Source organism: Bidens hawaiensis, unplaced genomic scaffold (assembly GCF_021521415.1).
Source record: "Bidens hawaiensis isolate Kalapana, Puna unplaced genomic scaffold, B.hawaiensis_p1.1 tig00021345_1, whole genome shotgun sequence".
Classification (NCBI taxonomy): domain Eukaryota; kingdom Viridiplantae; phylum Streptophyta; class Magnoliopsida; order Asterales; family Asteraceae; genus Bidens; species Bidens hawaiensis.
Window position 1 is genome coordinate 119,303 of NW_027493305.1, and position 23,595 is coordinate 142,897.

The 23,595-nt window shown below is 36.9% G+C and overlaps 2 protein-coding genes and 1 pseudogene across 3 annotated transcripts; 2 read left to right on the forward strand and 1 right to left on the reverse strand.

The window, feature by feature from the left end:
• Nucleotides 1-6,555: 6,555 nt before the first annotated feature.
• LOC143563217 (expansin-A1-like) lies at nucleotides 6,556-9,160 on the forward strand. Its single transcript, XM_077050811.1, has 3 exons — nucleotides 6,556-6,808; nucleotides 7,798-8,119; nucleotides 8,593-9,160. Exons 1-3 carry the CDS (start codon nucleotides 6,679-6,681, stop codon nucleotides 8,897-8,899), a joined length of 759 nt encoding a protein of 252 aa, XP_076906926.1. The 5' UTR covers nucleotides 6,556-6,678; the 3' UTR covers nucleotides 8,900-9,160.
• Nucleotides 9,161-15,564: 6,404 nt separating this feature from the next.
• On the reverse strand, nucleotides 15,565-17,029 carry LOC143563220 (peroxidase 64-like). The gene is made up of 4 exons (XM_077050812.1): nucleotides 16,577-17,029; nucleotides 16,296-16,484; nucleotides 16,046-16,208; nucleotides 15,565-15,981 (listed from the first exon to the last, which is right to left on the reverse strand). The coding sequence occupies exons 1-4, from the start codon at nucleotides 16,799-16,801 to the stop codon at nucleotides 15,584-15,586; spliced, it is 975 nt and encodes a 324-aa protein (XP_076906927.1). The 5' UTR covers nucleotides 16,802-17,029; the 3' UTR covers nucleotides 15,565-15,583.
• Nucleotides 17,030-20,212: 3,183 nt separating this feature from the next.
• Nucleotides 20,213-22,048, forward strand: LOC143563219 (peroxidase 64-like; annotated as a pseudogene). The gene is made up of 4 exons (XR_013140625.1): nucleotides 20,213-20,527; nucleotides 20,620-20,808; nucleotides 20,867-21,056; nucleotides 21,148-22,048. The product of XR_013140625.1 is annotated as a peroxidase 64-like (transcript).
• Nucleotides 22,049-23,595: the final 1,547 nt, after the last annotated feature.

The window sequence follows — 23,595 nt, forward strand, 5'->3', positions numbered from 1 at the left end:
CAGAGGTTTCAGCATTCACAGGGCGAGGGTTAAAAAGTTCTTTACCTGGCCGCCTGGTGCTTAGGATCTCGTGGCCTGGCGGGTAGACCTCCACGAACCGATCCTCCGTTTGCTCAAGGATGGGCAACTCGTTCTCATCTAGAGCACGAGTACCCATCCGAGCGGGACCATCAGCCTCCCGCGGATGCAGGAGCGACTGCAAGTCATTCCCTTCTGAAATAAAAGAAGTAACAGTTAGAAGAAAAACCTAAACCAACAAAGAAGACAAAGCATACCGTAAGGGACAGAGTTCAAACCGTATTCTAGGACGATGGGAATCTGTGACGCCTCCTTCCACACCCGGCTCATCCCGAGCATCACCATCCCGGACTCCGCAAAGCGGTAAACCGGAGACTGGATCCGGGAAACCTTGGAGAACCATTCCGCCTCCTGGTAATTCAAGGCGGGAAGGTTCGGGAGCGCGATCCCGTTTTTAAACGTCATCGCTATCGGGATGACGCGAGCGGAGACATAAAAAAACTCCCGCTTCCACGACCGAAGATTGCGCTCGGTTGCGCAAATCTTCAGACCCTTGATCCGGTTGACCAGGGTGTACCACCCTTGGATGCACCTCCAGGAGTAGAAGGTCATCAGGCGGTCGACATGGGGCTCCGCACCCATAATGAGGCACACCCATTCGAAATGGCGGATCTTTGCGATCGCCATTGGGTGTACCTCCGTCAAGTGTACACCGTGCCTCTCAAGAACATGGTACACAAACTTCGTCAATAGGAACCTCACATTCCCATAGACGAAGAATGCGGCGTACACCCCTATCTTACCCTTGGGGGCATCGTACACCGTCTGATGAGGCTTCGGAAACTCAGGCTCGAAAGGCTCGAGCATGAACTTCCGGACGATGTACTGGTAGAGATCAGTAGGAAGAGCGCACTGGCACTCACAAGCAGTGCTCATGTCATCTTTATCGGACGTCGACGTCGGGTTCTCGACGAACATCTCAGACTCCTCGGCAGGGGCCTCAAAATCACGGGTACAAGACATGTTTTGGATGTAACAGAATGATTTCAGAAGAATGCTCGACGGAATAGTGAGTATTCGCCGGAAATCGTTTACAAGAAGAAGAGAGAAGTGAAAGTGTAGATTACTGTGAACCCTCACCCCCTTTATATACTCACCACAATAAATGCGATGAATTTAATGCGGAGGAAAGAGAAAAGAGCTGGTGCAATGAAACTGTGACACGTGGAAAAAGCAACCTGGCAACAGCTGTTGACGGGACGTGTGCCGTAAAATCCGCACCCACGCGCCCGAAAAATCGCGCCCACGAGCCTGAAAAAGCGCCTGGAATGACCATATACTGTCATGTCATCATAACTTCCTGCACGTCCTGAAACTGTCAGAAGAAACCGTCAGACACAAACGTCCCTTCAACAGTCTGGACTGTTTTTATCCTTTCACCAACTCTTCGAATTTCAAAGAAATTCAAAAAGATTCAAATATTCAAAAATAAGAGGGAATATATCCCCTTACCTGGGCAACCAAGTAACCATAAGACAGGTGCGGGTACAGTGTCAAGGTAAAACCCTTCACATACTTAGCACCCGCAGGGAATGGACGCCAAGAATACCTTGGAAGTAAACTAACTATAAGACGAGTGCGGGTACAGTGTCAAGGCGAAACCCTTCACATACTTAGCACTCGAAGGGAATTGAAACCAAGAAGGATCTTCTGGGCCATGCTCGCGGAAAGGGAAATAACATCCCCGCATAGCGGGATCGTTGACAACTAGATTGTTTGAAGCTCCAAGATGGAATTGGTTGTTTAACATAATTGATCACTATGTTAAAACTACCAAAACCTCATGGAGATTCTACACAAGTGAAACTCAAAACTCCTGACTCGCGAGGAGGTTACAAACCTACCCGCATCATACCCAAAGATCAAGCAGAAAAGTCGGGAATTTCTGCGTGACATTAGGAAAACCGCGGGAAGAATCCCCACGGAAAACCTTAAAACTAAAAACCCTGTTCAAAACCCCTTGCTAAAGTCCAAAAGTTCACCTCACTTATTAATAATTCATGAGAAGAACATTGGACTGGGGGGACTTGAAGAGGTAGGTCCCAGCAGAGCCCAGTTGGACCCGCAAGACTCACCTTGAAGAGGGACGTCTGCGCAAGGACCAACTGCTTCCGCAGGACCCACCATGCTCAGAGATGAAGACCTTACGCGCAGTACGCCAGCTGTTCCCGAAGGGAAAGCCTCCCAATGGTGAAGTACCCCGCCTGTTCCCGCAGCTGCGGATACAAGCCATCAGGGAAGGCTACCCGCACTAATAGCAAGGCTACACGCACAAGGCACTAACTCTTGATACTTCAGTAATGTCACCTGAAGGAATGAGCAAGGCGGAAATACTCCCGCCCAAATGAGCCAGTCCGTATGCTTCTGGAAGATCTTTTGTACTATACCTGTCAAGGTATGGACAGAATAGACAAGATCTGACCAAAGCAGCCCATGAACCAATCACAGGGTGACAGCTCACCGACAACAGTACGAGGATGAGCACCCTCTAGTACTGTTTGTCACTATTAGCCGCTGCCTACTCACCAACCCTCACTGTGGGACGTGCGTAGCCTACAGTTGGTGGAACAGTGCATAGCCGGCAGTAAAGGAACAGTATACAGCCGGCTTTGTCACTATCAGCCGCAGCCTATCCACCAACCAGCATGGCTCGTGCGTAGCCCACTGTTGGTAGAACAGGAATACTATTCAGCCGGCTGTACCTTCTTGGAAACCTACATTCGGCTATAAATACTCCAACACCTTGGAATGGTAAGGACATGATCTGATATCTCATTATCTTGTCTTCTCTAGCAATCTCTTAATATACACTTATATTCAGAGCAATCTAGTCTAATTCTCACACCGGAGGGTGGTCACAAGGAGGAACCCCCCCCCCCCCCTTCTCAGTGACGAGCTTACGGTGTCTGTTTTGCAGGTCACCTGAAGAACAACTTTCTTTGTTGGACCTCATCATCGTGGGAAACATCTATTTAACCCCCAGATTATCCGTAATCTGCCCAGGGTCACTTAGTGTTTCTTCATTCTGCCAAGACAACTACTATCACCGGTTCTAGAGGTGTACATGGGTTAATTTTAGGTTAAAAAGAACCAAAAACTAAAAATTCAGTTTTGGCTCTTCATGTCGTTCGGAAACACGGATTTAAATTTGTAGCTGATGACAATGTTTCTCCCAAAACTCTATATGCGTTATTTTTTAAAACTTATTGGTTAATTTGATTATAATAAATTCAAAAATTATGAAGGTCAACGAACAATTTTTCAAAATTAAAGTTCCACCAAAAAGTTTTATTTTATTTTTTTATTAGCTGACTTAACCTGAACTAAACCAAAGAAAGTCATATTTAGCGGTATATAATCAACCATTAAAAAATTCCAATCCCATGAAAAATATTCATGGCCCATACAAATTATTCATAAAACCATAAAATCAAATCATAACTAGTATATTTAGGGCTTTAACTAATGAATTCAAAGCATCCTTTTTACACCACTAAAAAGGATGCTTTGAATTCATTAGTTAAAGCCCCAAATATACTAGTTATGATTTGATTTTATGGTTTTATGAATAATTTGTATGGAGTTTTGATACTGTAACTTGAATAGTTAAAAGTTCTACTAAAGTTTATACCAAATTAAAATATTCTATGCGTCTAAAAATAAATTTGGTTTTGTCAAGCATATCTAAGACCAATTGGTTCAGAGGTAATTTCATGACTTTTCTTATGGGAGGTGGTGGACTTAATATCGACCGGAGCATGAAGCATTTTGTTACTGGTTAAATCAAGGGATTTTTCTAGTTATGGGTTTCCTCTTTGGTTGATGGATTGGTTCACCACATTCTATTCTTCAAACGGAAGGGTTGTGTACGTATTTGTCAGATGGATTCCATGTGTTCGGGCCTTTGTTATTATTAAAAAAGAAAACCAAAAGTGGTCAACCCTGATTAGCATAATGATTGAAATGATTATAGGGTTTACTTTAAGTTATGAGCAGTTGTGTTGATTGACTTTGTATAATATAAACATCATCACATGGCCATAGGAATGCTAAATAATTAGTCATATGTAGGCAGGTAACATGGAGGGTGATCAATTAGGGAAGCGTGATTGTACAATAATAAGTACCTTTTAGATTCGAAATAAATTCATCATCATCGTACTCAGTATATTCCATCAATAGCAAGGCTATGGTAAGGTCTGAGGAGGGTAAGATGTAGACAGCCTTACCTCTACCCCATAGGGATAGAGAGGCTGCTTCCGGTGAGACCACTGGCTCGATAGTAGTTTTGCATCAAGCCTTGGACATAAGATACATAACACTCAACCATCGGGACACCGACTCATTGGTGCATGTACCCTTGTCTTTCGGCTATCAACGCCACCACATGATGCCTGATTAACCTTCCGCCACTTTTAACGTTATTTTCACGAGATTAGTAAAATAACGTCAAAATATTTGCAATTTCACTTTTGCCCACCCGAGGGTTCACACATATATACATTATATGTGTGCACCGCAAGCAGGGCGTTAGATTCGAAATAAATTATGGATTGTAAATTTAATATAGTTATATGGTTGCGTCTATATGACTATATGACCTAAACTATATATAAAAGAACGAAATAACTTGAGCAACGTTTAGAGTTACGTTATGACGGTTTGTCATTGACAATTTCCATCGGCAACCACCTTCATAAACGAATTGGGCAATCAATATCTGCGATGCTCGATTGTTTCATATTAAACCAACATGTAAGGTGAATGTGTGAAATAAAAGTGACAACACGATATAACTAGGTGAAAATTTGTAAAGAAACTCTTGATCGTGAATCTTTTGATAGAAAATAAATTAAACTATAAAGTAGCCATATTATTTTGAAAATTAGTTGATATCAGAAAAATATCATTTAACAATCTGTTTTTTCTATATAATTATAGCTCTATAGTTTATATGTATCAATAATTTAAAAAAGAAAATAAAAGTTGGCATGAGAAATAATAACACCTGACATACGATGTGAATACCCACATGCAAGTGTATTTGCATGACTAGGAAGGCTTGCATCCACACAATGTCAAACTAAACCATGTGAATCGCTTTCAAACATATATCAATCGTAAACATAACATTTACACATACACATAAAGTTCGTGCTCGGACTTAAGTTCATCTAATTTTTGAATTCTGTGTGAGCGTTTAACGGTGAATCTTAGTTATTCTTGGAGCGGCTTGACTTACATTTGATTTCCTAATATAAGAGATTGGAGATCTATGAGGTATTAACAAGCATATTATAAATAAAGTTATGATTTATAGTTTTGTACATCTGCTAAAATGTTTAATAAATTAATTTCAAAGATTTTGTCTTGAAGAAAGCTAGACAGATTCACATGCACAATGCCTCCAAATTAGAATATTTTTTTAGTTTTTTTAATTTTTTTGTAAATTTATCAAATTTAATGGTTTAAAATGTTACCATAACCTTTAAATGTTGATAAATAAAATGAAGTTTGATAATTGTTATGTTACATTAATTGAATTCAAGATGAGTTCCTATTATTCTCGGTAAAATTTGTGCATTGATCCTGTAGTGAGAGAGATTTACTTTACATTACCAAACACTTTTCTCAATATGCAAATAATTATATATAATATTAACTAATCTATTTGCAATCTTGTTGAAGAAGGCTTAAGGGCTTTTTGGTAGCCTCATAATGGTCATTGAAGTCTAACACTACTACATAACAAACTTTTGCAGATGAAAAATTAATGGATTGTAAATGGTGGGTAATATTCTTTGATGAACAGTTCATTACGGATTCGTCAATGACGTGGCAGTCAATGTTCTACCGGTGACTCGTCAGTGAAGAGTAACACCTGTCGCCGATATCAGTTGTTAATATATTGATGAAGCCATTACCAATGCCAGATTTGCATTCAAAACTCCAGAGGGATTCCGACAATTTGCATCCTTATCTACGTATATAGTCGTAACAAAGTTATCTTATTGATTATTGTGTTAATCACTTAATTGTCGTGTATTTTTTTCAAATCTACAGCAATAAACTCATACCTTCAATGCTTTCTAGACTACTAATATAAAGTTTTGATAATCATCCTAAGATGGCCTAGTGATAACTAGTAAGGCACCTGATTGGTATCCAAAGGTTCCGAGCTAAGGTTCAAGCATTCTCTAGGTAAAATATTATGGTGTTTGCAATTACACCTTTTAAGTTGTCAAATGGTAAAAAAAAGGAGTGAGGCAATTTGGTGAGGTTTGGGCCATTGAGATTAAAGGATCTTCTGTAGGGTGAAGACATGTGGGTACGTTGTATGTTGAGCCAGAACGTGTGAATAATTGTATCAGAATCCAAGAATTTATTGGTTATGTGCATAGATAATTCTATTTAATTTCATTAATTATCAAATATACAAATATTAAAGAATTAAATAAGTATTTATTTCTATTCCCTACTTGCAGAGTTACATGTGACATTGTTGGATTGGTTACTATTTAATCACCTCTCTTGTTCCTATCTTTCTGTATCATTTTCTTCACTTAATATTGGTCTGGTTTTGAGAGCTAGCTAGCAAAAATGGCGAAGATTGGCTTTCTTTTGCTAACCCTTTGCTCTATTCTTCTTCGAGTCCATTCGTTTACTGCTTCCGGATGGATTCGTGCTCATGCCACCTTCTATGGCGGCGGCGATGCTTCAGGGACAATGGGTACATATGTTTTCTCTTTTCGATTTCACTAATTGTGGTTTGAGTTATATGTGAATATTAATTTGCATTGGCGAAACCAATATGTATTCATTGAATGGTCATTATAAGGCTATCTTCTTTAATGACTACATCTAGAGTGTCCAGATTATGTTTTTATACAGAAAAATCTCATTTTTTATATAAAAAGCTAACAAATTCCCGTGGTAAAAGAGTCAATGGGCCCTCTTGACCCCCTCTAGTCCCGCGGCCGTAATAGTTTGATAACAATTAAATGATAGATTTTAGAATTATGATAAGTGTGAGAAGGACACTAATGCATGAGTGATGTTATCCAACTCTTCATAGTGTTTAGCCATTTTGACGGTGTAAAGTGAAACAAGGTGACTGGATTTTAAGTTGGATTAAGCTCGAACTTAGGTCCCATGATTTCGTGTTATAAATCTTACTAAGGATATTAAAGAGTTAGATAAAGTTAACGATTCAAATTCAGTAGGTGATAAATAAAAGTTGCTAGGTAGTAGGTATTATTTAAAATTTGTTATATGTTGTTTCAGACTTTCTAACAATATTGGCGGTTTGAAATGGACGGTTAAAATTGTCGGGATTCAACATTTGAGATATATGTGTTGTCGTAGAAAATATTTTATTAAATACTATTATAAGTGCCGTTCAAAACAAATAAAAGAAAAGGCTATATAAAAAAATATTGGAAATATTTTATTCGTATTCCTTATTACTACAATAGATTTTACACTTTTCTTCTACTTCTTTTTTTTTATTATTCTAATTATTTTCTTTTCTTGTTACACTTTTCCATCTAACTTGTTGAATTAGAATTAGAATTAGAATTAGAATTATAAATGTTACTTCCCTTTCATACTAGGGGAAACCCTCAAAATATAATCTTTATAACACAACGGTATGATAAAAATACAATGGAGAGAATACGTTTAGCCAACTATGTTATTAATGTGTGCCTATTTGTGTAGGTGGTGCTTGCGGGTACGGTAACTTATACTCAACGGGTTATGGTACAAGAACTGCTGCATTGAGTACTGCTCTCTTCAACGACGGTGCTGCTTGCGGCCAATGCTATAAACTCATCTGCGACTACAAGGCAGACCCACGGTGGTGCATCAGAGGAACGTCAATCACAATCACCGCTACCAATTTCTGCCCACCCAATTTCGCTCAACCCAGCGATGATGGAGGATGGTGCAACCCGCCACGTCAACATTTTGATATGGCACAGCCTGCTTGGGAGAAGATAGGAATCTACAGAGGTGGAATCATCCCCATCATCTATCAAAGGTCTAAATCTTATCAATCTCAAATGGGTCCATATCTAGGTTTCATAGATTCAGGGATGTTTACGGGCCGGTTTTGATGAGAATCAAAATCGAACCGATCAAGTTGGCTGGGCTGGTTGGACTGGTCAAGATGGTTCTATTTTGACGGTTTAATTTAATCCAACATTTTTAACAAGGAATCCTATTATTAGATTATTGAGTTTCTAAAATTGGTAGGGTTAAAAAGCCACATATTTAGCTTTTAAATACAAAACAATCTAATTTTCAAATAAAACTTAAAAATATGAAATCGGTTTTTTGCTTTTTTTAAGCGACGACTTTCTTTTTGCGTTTAGGCCATCGCACTCTTTAATTTAGAGAGCCACGTTGTTCCACTATGGCCAGACAATTAATCTATATGTATTTAAATTTAAAACAACAATACTTATTATAATTTCATATATCTTATCATGATTATTTTTTTCTGGTTTTTAGAGTACCTTGTAAAAAACACGGCGGGGTTAGGTTCACCATTAACGGCAGAGACTACTTTGAGCTAGTTCTTATACACAACATTGCCGGTGCTGGATCCATTCAATCAGTGAAGGTGAAGGGGTCAAAAACTGGGTGGGTGGCAATGTCAAGAAATTGGGGTGCCAATTGGCAGTCGAATTCATACCTTAATGGTCAGTCATTGTCGTTCATGGTGACCACTACCGATGGTGTGACCAAAACTTTTACCGATATTGTTCCGGCGAACTGGGGATTTGGTCAGACGTTCTCAAGCCCTCTGCAGTTTTAAGTTGATCGGAGTTAAGGTTTTATTGACGGCAGCGGCGTGCTTACTCTTTTTGGTGGAAGCAGCCCGCCGGTCGAGATCTGGTGGCTTTTTTACCCTTTTTATACTATTGCTCCTTTTTTTTTATGATGCAAGGTTTTATTATATTGTTTGTGACAAAATAGTTTTGTTAGTATTATTATTACAACACAATATATAATAAGGTTATTGGATTGTAATGTATTGTTTATGTTTTTATGTATTGTTATGGTTATATATAAATAAAATGTTTATATGTAAACTGGTGATTCCTATTGTGTAAAACATGATATAAATAAAATGTTTATATGTAAATTGGTGATTCCTACTGTGTAAGTGTAAAACATGATTAATGATAACTCTAATCTTCTATCAGTATTTTAAATTCAACGAAACAACAATTTTATAGAGGACACCAAAACTTAAAGTTCATTGATTTAACAACGATAATGAACACGGTAACAAAAAAAATAGTCTACTGATCCAAATTCTAAGAACATCTCCAACGGAGGTGTAGTCCACCTCTTCAATGTCAGCCATCATCACATCTTCTGTCTTCGTCTTTCTCCTGTCTTCTCCCTTAGCCTATGTGTAGTGAAGGAGGAGCGATTTGCGTCATGTGACGCCCAGTCAGCAAAGAGTGGGTTTTTGTTTTAGATGTGTAATGGTGTTGTAGCCTAATATAAATATAAATATATCACACACACACACACAAGAATAAAATAATAATACATTACAAACTAAAGCAGACGACGAATAACGCTCCCCTCATTGCCCCCTATTGTCGCCGCAGGGGGGGGGGTGATGTTCACTACAAAAATCGCCCCAGTTTTCCTTGATTTGTCGCCCACTACGGGCACTCTAATATAACCGTCCACATTTAATGACAATTTCTTCTCTCTCTTCTATGTGGTTCTCTTTCTAGTCTTCTGACTTCTTTATTTTCGAACTATGTGATATACGCACCATTAGAGATGCTCTAAGGATAGGTGAGTGGATCTGATACCTTTTGCATTTATATATGAGTTACATCATCTTAGGGTTGTTCACGAGCCGAGCGAATACTTGGTCGCTGCTTGGCTCGTTTACAACCGAACCGAATGGTTGAAAATCGAACTGAACGAAAATCGAGTCGAACATTTTTCGATCGAACATCAAGCGATATTCGAGCATTATTTATTTTTTTAGTCTAAAAGTTTAAATAAGAAACAAGTTTGAAGGCTGTAAATAATATATTTTGTAAAAGTAATATATTTTATAAACAAATTAGTAGTTTTTAGACAAACATACTAATAAGTTGTAAAAATTTATGAGAATGAAGTTTGAAATGAGATATAATGAACATGTAAACAAACTTATAGTAAATAATACAAATTGAAACTATAGAATTAATTTACGACATAGGAAAACATTAAAAGGGTTTAAAAATTGTATACATATATTTTATGTCTGTTGTCTATATATTTATATATTTGTTCATATATAATTATTTATAAAATAAACTGAATATTCGAGCCAAACCGAACGAGCAAACTTTTGCTCATTTACAAACCGAACCGAGCAGAGCGGCTCGTTTACAATCGAACAAAATAAAAGCTAGTATTTTCCAAGCAACTTTTAAACGAGCGGTTTGGACGGCTTTACGTCATCTCAACATTTACCGGTTTTTAATACAAAATATTTTTTATTAATATTTTGTGGAATATAAAATTATAAAATGAAAATCACAACATTTGAGTTTATCCACTACATTAGATCTGTTTATGTCTGTCAGATCTCACCGCCACATAAAGCCACCGACAAACCCGGAGGGCCCATGCAAATAGGTGACGCACATTGGTGGGCGCCGGTGGATGATACAAGAGTTTAATGTAAATAAATAAATAATAAAAAGCTATTGCTTATCGGAAAATAAATGTTTTTGTCACCACATTTGCTACATGCTTATCGATCATTTTATATTTTTAATGATTATACATGTTTTTTTTTTCTTTTCTTTCAACCACGAGCGTTGTGTGAGGAGCTTGGCAACATACCTGAATATCAAAAGGCGGATTTTCAACATGACATAAAAAATTGTCTAAGACGTGCCCTGTGGCCTGTGGGGAGCTTGGCAATGGACCCGGATATTAAAAGGCGGATATATAAACACATCGTAACAATTTTCAGTTCGACACAAAACAATCATCTAATATCAAACAACTTGGTCGATATCGTTCGGCTCATTCCGGTATCGATGCGACACTGCACTCTATACGTTTACGATACAAAAAAGATACTCTATCTACGAATACAACTTCGTTTTAACGCGCGACATCTATAAAAAATAAACTTGTCAGCAAAAATGATCATATTTACCGTCATAAAAAAAGTCAATAACTTAAATATATAAATATATGAATAGCAACAAAAATCTATGTGGAAAGAAAAAAACAAATGTTAACCTCTAAGGCTAAATTACAAAGTAAACATAGTTTAGTAAAATAAAATTGTAAACATAGTTTATTAAAATAAAATTATAGGACTCAAACTAAAACAGTTTAACTCTCATTAATATTCACGCATTTTCAAAAAAGAACATATATATGCATTTTATACGATTACTTCACTGGTATCAAATTTCTATTTTAATTTTTATAAACACACTAGCATGATACGTGGCGGAAACCCAAATAAAGTCATTTGATTATAACATCTACATAATACTTGGCATCTGACTAATGAAAAGCAAGCGATAGGGACCAAAAATTTCAACAATCGCCGCTACCAATTTCTGCTCACCCAATTTCACTCAAACCAACGATGATGGAGGATGGTGCAACTCACCACGTCAACATTTTGATATGGCCCAGCCTACTTGGGAGAAAATAGGAATCTACATAGGTTGAATTAGAGTTGATCAAAAAAACCGGTTCCTGGAACCGAACCGGTGGACCCGAACCGGAACCGAACCGGTTCCTACTCGTTTTTGGTAGGAACCGGACCCTATCTGATTCAACCCGATGATCCGTGACCGGTTCTTGCGTTTCTGAGTGGGGGCGGGTAGGAACCGGAACCGAACCGGAACCGGTTCCTAACCGGTTCCATCCGGAACCGGTTAGGAACCGGTTCTAGCCGTTGGATCGATTAAGCCGTTGGAAATCGTTTTTTTGGCCGTTTTTTGACCGTTGGGGTCAAAAATAGCCGTTTTTTGGCTCCCCCAAGCACCCCACTACTAGTATAAATAGGTATTTGGAGTCATGGGTTCATCACAACACTCAAAACGCAAACCCGAACGCAAAAAAATACAAAAAAACGCTATTACAACGTTTTGAGTTCTCTAATCTCTTGTTTTCTCTTCTTCTATATTCATATTTGTTGTTATGGCTGCCTCACAATCATCGGTTGGTCAAGGTTCCAACGCCGAACCAAGTTTCGTTCGTATTGTACCTCATAATCGTAATCAAGAGATTTGGTGCAATTGGGATTTGGTTGAATTGAGTGACCATTCATTGAAGGCTCGGTGCAAGTTTTGTGGGGTTTATTTAAACCCACTTTCGAATTCAAATTTGAAGAAACACATCGAAAAACCGTATTGCAAGGCGTTGAAAAAGAACGTCGATTCGCAACAAACGCAAATGGATAGTGAAGGCGGAATATTTACATACCAAATTGATCGAGTTCAAGATCGTATGGCGAAGTTTGTGATTCAAGAAGCTTTGCCGTTTAGCCACTTCGACAACCCTCGCTTAACCTCCATGATTCGAGATACGCTTCAACCACAATACACTCACGTAAGTCGTCATACTCTTAAACGTTATTGTTTAAAATTGTGGAAGAAGGCCAAAGAGGTACTAATTGCATATTTTGAAAATATAAATACGGGAATAAACTTAACTAGTGATGTTTGGTCGGCTCCACACGGTCTACCCGAATCTTATCTTTGTGTCACCGCTCATTGGGTAGACCCGTCATCGTGGGAAATGATGAAACGCACCATTGCTTTCGAACTCTTTGAGTATCCACATACGGGAGATAATTTGTTTGAAATTTTAGATTATGTTATAAAAACTTATAAACTAGAAAATAAAATATTTTCAATGGCATTTGATAACGCGTCGAATAATACATCGGCGGTTGATAAATTAAAATTAAAATATACGCCGATTTGCAATGGTGTATTTTTTCACTCAAGGTGTGTTGCACATATCATTAATTTAATCGTGCAAGACGGACTTGCTTCGGATGAGGTTACATCGGTTATAAACGATTTTAGACTAATGCTACATGAAGTTTTTAAGAAAAGTAAAAAAAGACAAATGGATTATAGAAAATTTTGTAAAGATACGGGAAGAAAAGCTTTGGGAGCTAATTGGGATGTACCTCATCGATGGAATTCCACTTGCACAATGTTTCAAAGTGCTTTGGAACAAAGAGAAACTTTACAAATGTTTCATTCTAGTCTTGCCGAGAATGATTTGGCAATCCCCTTTTCAAATGAGAAATGAGAAATTATCAATGACTTATCGACTTTTCTTGAAGTTTTTAAAACATCAACTACGAAACTATCGGGAACGTATTATCCGACAAGTCCCTTGGTTCTTTCGGAGTTATTTTTAATGGTTAACAATCTTAAAGAATTTGAAAATACAAGTCCAATGTTTTCAAACATCATATTACCAATGAAGTTTAAATTAAAAAAATACTTTCTTGAATTGCCACCGGTTTTTACTTGCGCCGCCGCTTTAAACCCAATGTTAAATGTTACGGGGGTTGAATGTGTGATAGACGAAATTTTTTCAGCCTTAGATATGCATGAAATTGACCCAAACTTTTCAACAGAGGCAAAAAATTATTTTAACTTGAATTTTAAATTTATGTATGACTTTTATTTAAATAAATATGGGTCAAACATACACATGCCTATGCCGGGGGGTCTTCATCAAGTTCAAGTGCTACTAGAGTACGAGATCCCATTATTAGCCTTATGAACACCGTTCGCAACGTAACGGCTAAAAAACAAAGGGGTAACACCCCTTCAAGCGAACTAGGAAGGTACAGTGCAAATGATTACTCTACCGGTTTATCCGAAGAGGAATATGGCACTTTTGATGTTTTGGCTTGGTGGAAGGTAAAGGAAACCGAGTTTCCGATTCTTGCCACCATGGCCCGTGATTTACTAACCGTCCAAGCTTCTACGGTAGCTTCGGAATCCGCTTTTTCTCTTAGTGGCAGGGTAATATCGGTGAGAAGAACAAGACTAAATTCGGAGTCGGTGGAGATGTGCATTTGCTTAAAGGATCACTTGGACTCAATCGATCGTATTCAACACGTAACAACTCTCGAAGATGAAACACCACTTGATGTTCGAGTGCACGACGAACAAGAAGACATTTCTACAAGTAATTCCGAGGAAGAAGTCGCCGCTCAATAATTACGACGAACAAGAAGGCTTTTCTAGAAATAATATGTCACAACTTTATATTTATAAGTTTAATGTTTTGTTAGTTTGTTTTTGAAGATTTTAAAACATGTAACCTTTTTTTTTGAACTTCTTAAAGTAAATAAAATGAATTTTATGTTAATTGTTTTGTTTATTTTTCATGCTATACAAATACGAATCGTAGTTTAGAATCCAAATCGCAAACGAAAAACGAAAAAAAAATAAAAAATTTTACACTGTAACCGGTTGGAACCGGTTACAGTGTAGGAACCGGTAAGAACCGGTTAGATAGGTTAGGGGTCCGAGGGTGGGAGAACCGGTTCGGTTCCCTAACCGGTTCGAGCCTGGAACCGGTTTAAAAGGGGGTTTTGAATATAGGAACCGGTTAGGAACCGGTTCCGGTTCCTAGTCCCAAACCGTTTTGAACATCTCTAGGTTGAATCATCCTCTCATCTATCAAAGGTCTAAATCTCATCAATCTCAAATGGTTTTATATCTAGGTTTCATAGATACAGGGATGTTTACGGGATGATTTTGACGAGAACTCTGAGTTTAATCTATTGGTAAGATCTTTTGAGAATAAAAACCGACAGGGCTAGTTGTACTTGTTAGTAATCTTCTGGTTCATTAAACTCACCCAATATCATACTCGAATCTTGCTCTAAATATTGATATGAAAGTGTGATCACGACTCTCAGAAATCCAATATATCAGTTTTATTCAGAAATTCCCCAACACTTCGACATTGTTTTTATAGAGGATAAGCAACACAATGAATAATGGAAACAACGCGATCATATACCGGTAACTACTTGAGGTCTTTTAACTACCAACGTTCATTAACCGATGACTCTACGAATACATGGGCTTTGAGTTAACAATCAGCCCATTACAAATGTTTTGACCCAAACATAATACAAAAACAAATAAAATGTTATAGCCCATTAAACTTAACACGAAATACAAAATTTTGTAGGCGCAAAAACATGGATTAATAAACGGACTATATTCAACAATAAATTTAAATTTAGCATAATATGCAAAGTCACATGCAAAGTTTGTAAAATATTTAATCATTCAATAACCATTATTAAGACCCAAAATACAATAAAAAACATTACTAAGCTTCTGGATCAGGGATCCTTGAAACTCCACTGAAATTCAATTAAATCGACAGTAACAATATACAAATTAATTCAAACACGAACACATTAGGGTCGGCCGCCTTCCTTTTCGACCAGTTTGGTTTAGTTTACCGCTCTACAGTCGAGCATAATCTCTTGACCACCACCACTGATGCTACTCATCTTGATCATGGATTTCACAAATGCTTTCTGGAACTCTTGTTGTGAGCTAGCAAACTTTGAGACCAATGCTTTGGTATTTGCCGATGTGACCAACGACTGATCAGAAGAGAATATACTCTTGCCTTGAAGAAGTAACTTATAATATCTGTTGTCAAAAGTTGTGGGAGTCGAATCAAGATTTGCACCGGCGTTTTTCACAGTGTTCTTTGCGGGGCATACACTTTGTAAACTGGCTGCAAATGATGATTGCAACGTCGGGTCGACGCTTCGCTTTGAACTAAAGTTGTGTATCCTGTTCTGGAAGGATGAGCAATGAGCGAACCCGAGCGTATGTCCTCCTACATATTGGCCGATAATTAATAACCTTTACCTCAAAAGATATTAATTACTACAAGAAAATACCTGAAAGTGCAACTAAATCTTCCATGGAAAGACCTCTTTGAGCAAAACTTTGTTGCAATTGGGAAATATTGAAAGTTGGAGCCGGTAATTGTCGTGTTTCGGTTGCTTTAGAAACTCTTCCATCTTTTCTTCCTTTCGGCACGTCCCATGTTGGCCCTCCAGACTAGATTCAAATCAAGTAAGAAACCGATTCTTTCTAAACATTTATACACATAAAAGTTCTAAAACTTTAAGAAGATGATTTACTTACCAAAGCGACCGCGTCCCTTGCTGCTAATGCTAAGATATCAGCACAAGAGACAGTTTTAGGACATAAAGCCTCAACTGCTTTCTTGGCATTATCAATCACATAGAATGCATGCAAAGATATGTTTGGAGGTCCATCTTTCTCAGCTTTGTTCTTCCCGGTTGAATTCAGCAACACCGAACCGTCACACCCCTATACATAATTCAAGATAAACTAATTGAGTTGACCCTACAACAATTATTCTTTCACATAAGAAATTTAAGTGAAAGAAGAAGAATAGTCACCCTGATGAAGCAGTCATGGAAATGCATTCTAAGAAGTGCAGCCGGAACCGTTGGATCATTCGACATGGCTTTCTTGACAACACCTGTAATGGTTGATTCGGCATTGGGGCATGTTTGATCATAGTAATTAGGACTTAGTGCATTAACCATGTTAAGATGTGCTAGTCCCAAGAAAATGCAACTGAAAGTTATAAGGGAAAAGATGGTGTTCTTGTTGGCTGCCATTGACGGAAGCTTCAACAAGGGTGTTATTGGATGGTGTTTGAATGTTGATGAAGAAGATTGGGATTAAGGCTGGTATATATATGTAGGAGTATGAGGTTAATGCATGAAGGTGGTGTTAGCAAAATCAGGTGAGCTGATATATTATTATAATGGGTTTGATAGAGAAGGTGGGGTTGCTAATTATTTTTGACAAAAAGGATAATGCTTAAATATTCTTCATTTTTTTGAGTTTGTCTATTATCTAAATCAACACTTTACGGTTCATTTAAGAGACTCGAACTAATTAATGAAGTTAAAAGGCACATGTAAATGATTTTTATAAACAATTGTGAATGGTTAACACCAAACCAGAACTGTGCTATGAATTTTGTCTAGTGGATAGTTGGTTTGCTCCCCGGAAGACGCATGTTTGATTTTCATTTGAGTTAGTTTTTATGGATATATCATATATGGGTGAAGAGATGAATTTGGACATAATCCCGGGTTTGAACTCGACATGGAGCAAGGAGTCAACCATGAACATAGTCTTGAAAAAGATAAATTTATACGTGAGATACTTTGCCGTTAAAAAAAACTCCAAGTCAGAAGTAATTCCATAGCCATTCGAATAAAAAAAGTGATTTCATTAATACATACAAATGTATCATTATATAATTTAATAATTGCACAAATTTAGGCCTAGCCTAAGATTAGCGGGTTTAAAAATTTTCAATTGTATCGCTATATAACGCAATACAAGTATGAGATAATGAATAAAGGAATCAATTTCTGAGTTTTTTTTTCACGTTATCAAAACAAAAGTGCTATCTACACAAACTCCAAAAACCACAACCTAAACAATATTTTCTTGTTCTTCCGTGATTCGCAAGTCCATCAAACATCACACACACACATGTGTACGCCTAATTTCTAGTTAATAGAATGGTTTCTCTCCCGGATTCCCGTCCATCCCATAGATCTACGGTGTTCGATCACGAACTTATATCGTTTGTTGGGATGAAGATATGAAGAGAATTGAGAAGATTTAATAGAGCCCAACTAACGGGTTCCATTATTATTTAAGTTGTCGAAGTCCACTAATTACTTAATATCGGTCTTGAATAAGCGAGCCAACAATATTGAGAGTATAATACTGATATATAATAATTTTTTCATGTTTGAAAGAGAGTGTTATAAATTCATATTAGGCAGCGTGGTGTATTCTTCGTGTTCGAATAGGGGTTTGAAACCAAACTTCTCCTAAGGTGGATAGATGGGGCGATTCGAGAGATCCAATATCGATCTAACTTTCGATTCACTCGTGGGATCCAGCCGGTCCGGGGGGGGCACCATGGCTCTTCTCTTCTCGAAAATCCATGCATGCCTTATCAGTGTACAGATAACTATCTCTCGAGCACATTTTTATGTTCAGCCTCAATAAAAAGTTAAAATAAAATGCCTAACAACGCATCTTCGCATACCAAAAACTATGAGACCCAATGTTAATGGTAATGCATACATGAGATCATGAATGAATGAATCGATTCATGGTTTTCTTTTTCAATAAACAGTTAATATAATAATTAGAACTCTAAAAGAGTACAATAAAATATATGTATAATTAATAGCCGGAAATGATAATATTTGATGTGACTTGTCCTTTGACCCATCGGCATTAAACCATGCTTCCAAACAAATGCTATTCGTTATAGTGGTTGAAGTCTTGCACCAAGCTTAACTAACTCGTATTTATTATATTGGATTTTGCACACTAAACTTATTCCACCTAATCTACTAAAACAAAAATAAAATTCAATCCAGAGACTTGGATTGCATTCTCAATAACTTATTGAAATCCTAATTTTGTGCACTATGAGCAGGTAACATTGATCCATAACATGCTAAGAACATATCTATTTATTTGGAAGGAAGAAAATAAGCATCAACTTTCCTTTCTTTTCACTCATTTTCTCTCAATTCTTTCATTGGAAAACCGTGGAATACGATTTTCATGTCTTCCTTCTAATTCTTTTCAATTCATTTCCCTCGTTAAATTAGATTAAGAAACAAGGGTTTAAGGTCGTAGCAAACAATTGTTTCTAGAAAAAAACTAGTGAAGTTAGCTTCAAAAAGTCGGAGACACTAAATTAAACTATACTTGAAAATCCAAAATAATTTTAGTATCCTGACTTGATCTAACAAAATAATTTTCAATCACCCGACCTGTTAAAAACACAACTCTTGATAGACATACGGAGACCGGAAAATTATGGTGTGCTAGAAAATTTATGACACCGTATATAAAGGAATAAGATGACCTCTTCTTTTATATTTTGACATTGTGTAAAACATAAGGTTCATATAGATCGATTGGTCTACTAATTCCTTTTTGCAACAACTAGCTTTAATATATAGTTTGGTAATGTAAAGTTCTTAAGGAGGTTATGGATCACATCTAACGTGCTTAAAGAGTACGACATTAAGATTTCAATAACTTATCTCAGTTCAAATGTTCAATCCCCTCAAACATACTTTTAATAGTTTTCCTTTTCTGACTGTTTGGTAGATTAGGTGGAATAAACTTAGTGTCCAAACACCAATATAATGAAAATGAGTTAGTTAAGATTGGTGCAAGACTTCAACCACTCTAACCAACAGTATTTCTTTGGAAACAATATTGTCTAAGTCATGTATCTATCAAAACATGATAAGATAACTTCCTATTATTAATTTTCATAACATTTGTAATATATTTTATAAAGTCCAATATATTATATTATCATACTTTCATTAATTAGTTAGTTATATGTCAAATTAATAGTGTGTTAACCAAGTCACTTCTGATTTGATGTCAAGTATTTGCGTTTCATTAAGCAGTGACTTAGATAATAGACAAACTTTACTCAAGTATTTTCTATCAACTTTTTAAGTACGCTTTAAAACTCTAGGTATTCAAACACGACTACATGAGGGATCGATCTAGAATTATAATCACATTACTTTTGTTACATGTAATTAAAACGTGTAATCGTTGAAAACAATGACACAAAAAGAAAAGAAGAAATGATACACAGAAAGAAATTTTTATTATCTCATAATGAAAATTTAAAATTACAAGAAACAAGAAATCATATATATAACCAAGGCATACACAGCGTATATGCATATACAACATGTAAGTTACACACCGTATAACATATAAGGTGTATACATATACTCACCTTGTGATAGAGAAAATATATGCAGTTAGACAAGGCTTGGATGTTATATGATTAAAAAAAAGACTTAAACCAAATGAAGCATACTTAATCATTATCCGTCTTATCTCAATCAGCTAACAACTCCACCTTTTCTATCAAACACCATTACAATGATAATGATTTCAGCTCACAACACCAGCTTCATGCATCAACCTCGTAACACTCATGTCTTCTTCTTCCTACAAATACCAACCTTACTCCCCATCATCTTCATCAACATTCACACATCATCCAGCAAACACACTTGTTGCACCTTCCATCAATGGCAGCCAACAACAACACCATCTTTTCCCTTATTATTTTCAGTTGCATTTTCTTGGGACTAGCACATCTTAACATGGTTAATGCACTAAGTCCTAATTACTATGATCAAACATGCCCCAATGCCGAATCAGCCATTACAAGTGTTGTCAAGAAAGCCATGTCGAATGATCTGACGGTTCCGGCTGCACTTCTTAGAATGCATTTCCATGATTGCTTCATCAGGGTGACTATTCTTCTTCTTCCACTTCAATTTCATATGTGAAAGAATAATTGTTGTAGTGTCAACTCAATTAGTTTATCTTGAATTTTGTGTAGGGGTGTGATGGATCGGTGTTGCTGAATTCAACCGGGAAGAACAAAGCTGAGAAAGATGGGCCTCCAAACATATCTTTGCATGCATTCTATATGATTGATAATGCCAAGAAAGCAGTTGAGGCTTTATGTCTTAAAACTGTCTCTTGCGCCGATATCTTAGCATTAGCAGCAAGGGATGCGGTCACTTTGGTAAGTAAATCATCTTCTTAAAGTTTTAGAACTTTTATTTGTATAGATGTTTAGAAAGAATCGGTTTCTTACTTGATTTGAATCTAGTCGAGGGCCAACATGGGACGTGCCGAAAGGAAGAAAAGATGGAAGAGTTTCTAAAGCAACCGAAACACGACAATTACCAGCTCCAACATTCAATATTTCCCAATTGCAACAAAGTTTTGCTCAAAGAGGTCTTTCCATGGAAGATTTAGTTGCACTTTCAGGTATATAAGGGTATCACCCTTAATGGCAATCTGCTTGTAGTAATTTATATATTTTGAGATAAAATGTTATTAATTACCGGCCAATTTGTAGGTGGACATACACTCGGGTTTTCTCATTGCTCATCCTTTCAAAACAGGATACACAACTTTAGTTCAAAGCAAAGTGTCGACCCGACATTGCAATCATCATTTGCAGCCAGTTTACAAAGTGTATGCCCAGCAAAGAACACTGTGAAAAACGCGGGTGCGAATCTTGATTCGACTCCCACTACTTTTGACAATAGATATTATAAGTTACTTCTCCAAGGCAAGAGTATATTCTCTTCTGATCAGTCGTTGCTGACATCGACAAGCACGAAAGCATTGGTCTCAAAGTTTGCTAGCTCACAACAAGAGTTCCAGAAAGCATTTGTGAAATCCATGATCAAGATGAGTAGCATCAGTGGTGATGGTCAAGAGATTAGGCTCGACTGTAGAGCGGTAAACTAAACCAAACTGGTTGAAAAAGAAGGCGGCCAACCCTAATGTGTTCGTGTTTGAATTTAATTTGTTTATAATTTCTGTTGATATTGGATTCATCAAGTTTGAAGGATTATTGATCCAGAAGTTTAGTAATGTATTGTATTGGGGTGACCAATTAATAATGGTTATTGTGTATTAATGTTTCGCAAAGCTTTTGTTTCATCTTGGATATAAAAGTGTATTAAGTATTTCTTTTTCCACGTATTCATCATGTTCTTATCGGTTATTACATTTATGAGATGAGACAAGTTGTCATGTTTTTGCCAAAATTATTTGCTGTAGAAACCAACACACAAATTGATATAATCTAAATACAAATTTCGCTCACAAAACTGCTAAAATTCGTACATCTTAAATAATCAACCAAAAGCATCTGAAAATGCAAGTCCCGGTAACCCAGAAGAACCGGTCCATGACCCGTATGAAGATGATTCGTCCCGCCCCGATTCACGTTTGAAGTAGTTTCAAGTAGACAGAGTAGTATTCTTATGCAGAAGATTTGTGAATGTCTTTTAGTTTCTACTTTCTATTGTAATGTTTCTTTTAAGTGTTTCTGGACTCTTAACCTGATACATACTAGCCCAACCCAATACAATTGGGCCATGGGACATCAATTCAAACCTGCTAAAGAAGAACGGCCCATTTGAGAAAGAAAGAAGCCTGTTAGAGTTAAGCCTATTTAGAATCGATGGACACCTCTACCTAGAGGTGCAAAAAAAACCCGGAACCGGTTTTTATTATACCCGGGCATTCTATACCCGAAACCGGAACCGGCCCTAACCGTAGGGTATGGATAGGGTATGCATTTTGAGGTCAATACCCGTACCCGGAACCGTACCCGATTTATACTCGTAAATACCCGGACCCGGTCATACCCGATACCAGTTTTCTAATACCCGAAATAATACATGAGTTTTTATAGTATGTTTTTATGTTTACTTCACAACTTTATGTTTAAGTTTTTGTAAAATGCATATTACTAAGTAAATAATTTGTAATTAAGTGGATTTATGGTTTTTGTAATATAGTTTAATTATTTATTTAAATTATAAAGCAAATTTAAATTTTAAACAAATTAAAATGTATAAAAAATTACAAATTCAAAACCGTGTATTAATATCCGGTCGTACCCGGTTCCAATACCCGAACCCGATCATACCCTACCCGGGTACATAGGGTTGAGTTTTTCTCCTCAATACCCTACCCAACCTCTACCCGATTTCTCTCAATACCCGATTTTCTAATACCCGATCATACCTGAAACCGGTTCCATACCCGAACCCGGGTATTAGAAAAAACCCGATTTGTGCACCTCTACCTCTACCGGTTCCAATTTGTTTTATATTTCTTTTGTCATAATTTGTTCAAATTTAACATGTGAATGGACTTGTAAAAAATTGTTAATGGACTTTCGTAATGAAACATAAACTGTTTCCTATATACCCACATGAAGATCTTCACTTTTTAGTAACTCATCTCAAGACAATTCATTCTACATGGAGGGATCTTGACCGATCAAATCGAAGAGACTTACCTGATCCTTTATGGAGGAGGTGCCCCGAGCACCCTATGGATATTGTCTTAAATCAATTATAGCTTTACACTATTTCATGTTTATTTTCCAGTTTTACACTTTTACGTTAAATCCTCACTGAGTCACTGTATATAACATAAAAAAATGTCGTTCAAAAAAATAACTAAAAATAAACAGCATAGCTAAAATTAACTGTGAGAAATTAGTCACATTAACCTACCCACCCCCTCTTATAAGATTTGTCATCAGTATCTTGAAGCTAGTACAAACTTGGCCCGACAAAATTTCTTTAGTTCAAAATATGGTTTACAAGCTAAGATAAATACATTGGTGGAGGGTGATTGATATTGATGTGTTGGTTGTATAATAGAGACATCAATATCTAAATTCTAAAGAAATTGCCATGAAACGTAACGGCATAATTAGAATAATTGTTTTTCTTGCCTCGGCTGGCTGTCGCTTTACTCACTTTCACAATCGCTC

Bases quoted from the DNA above. Each gene is read 5' to 3' on its own strand.
- LOC143563217 (XM_077050811.1), top strand. From the start codon at position 6,679: ATGGCGAAGATTGGCTTTCTTTTGCTAACCCTTTGCTCTATTCTTCTT. The intron at 6,809-7,797 runs GTACATATGTTT...CTATTTGTGTAG, and splicing joins CGATGCTTCAGGGACAATGG to GTGGTGCTTGCGGGTACGGT. The intron at 8,120-8,592 runs GTCTAAATCTTA...TCTGGTTTTTAG, and splicing joins ATCCCCATCATCTATCAAAG to AGTACCTTGTAAAAAACACG.
- LOC143563220 (XM_077050812.1), bottom strand. From the start codon at position 16,801: ATGGCAGCCAACAAGAACACCATCTTTTCCCTTATAACTTTCAGTTGC. The intron at 16,209-16,295 runs GTAAGTAAATCA...ATTTGAATCTAG, and splicing joins CAAGGGACGCGGTCGCTTTG to TCTGGAGGGCCAACATGGGA. The intron at 15,982-16,045 runs GTATTTTCTTGT...GCCAATATGTAG, and splicing joins AGATTTAGTTGCACTTTCAG to GAGGACATACGCTCGGGTTC.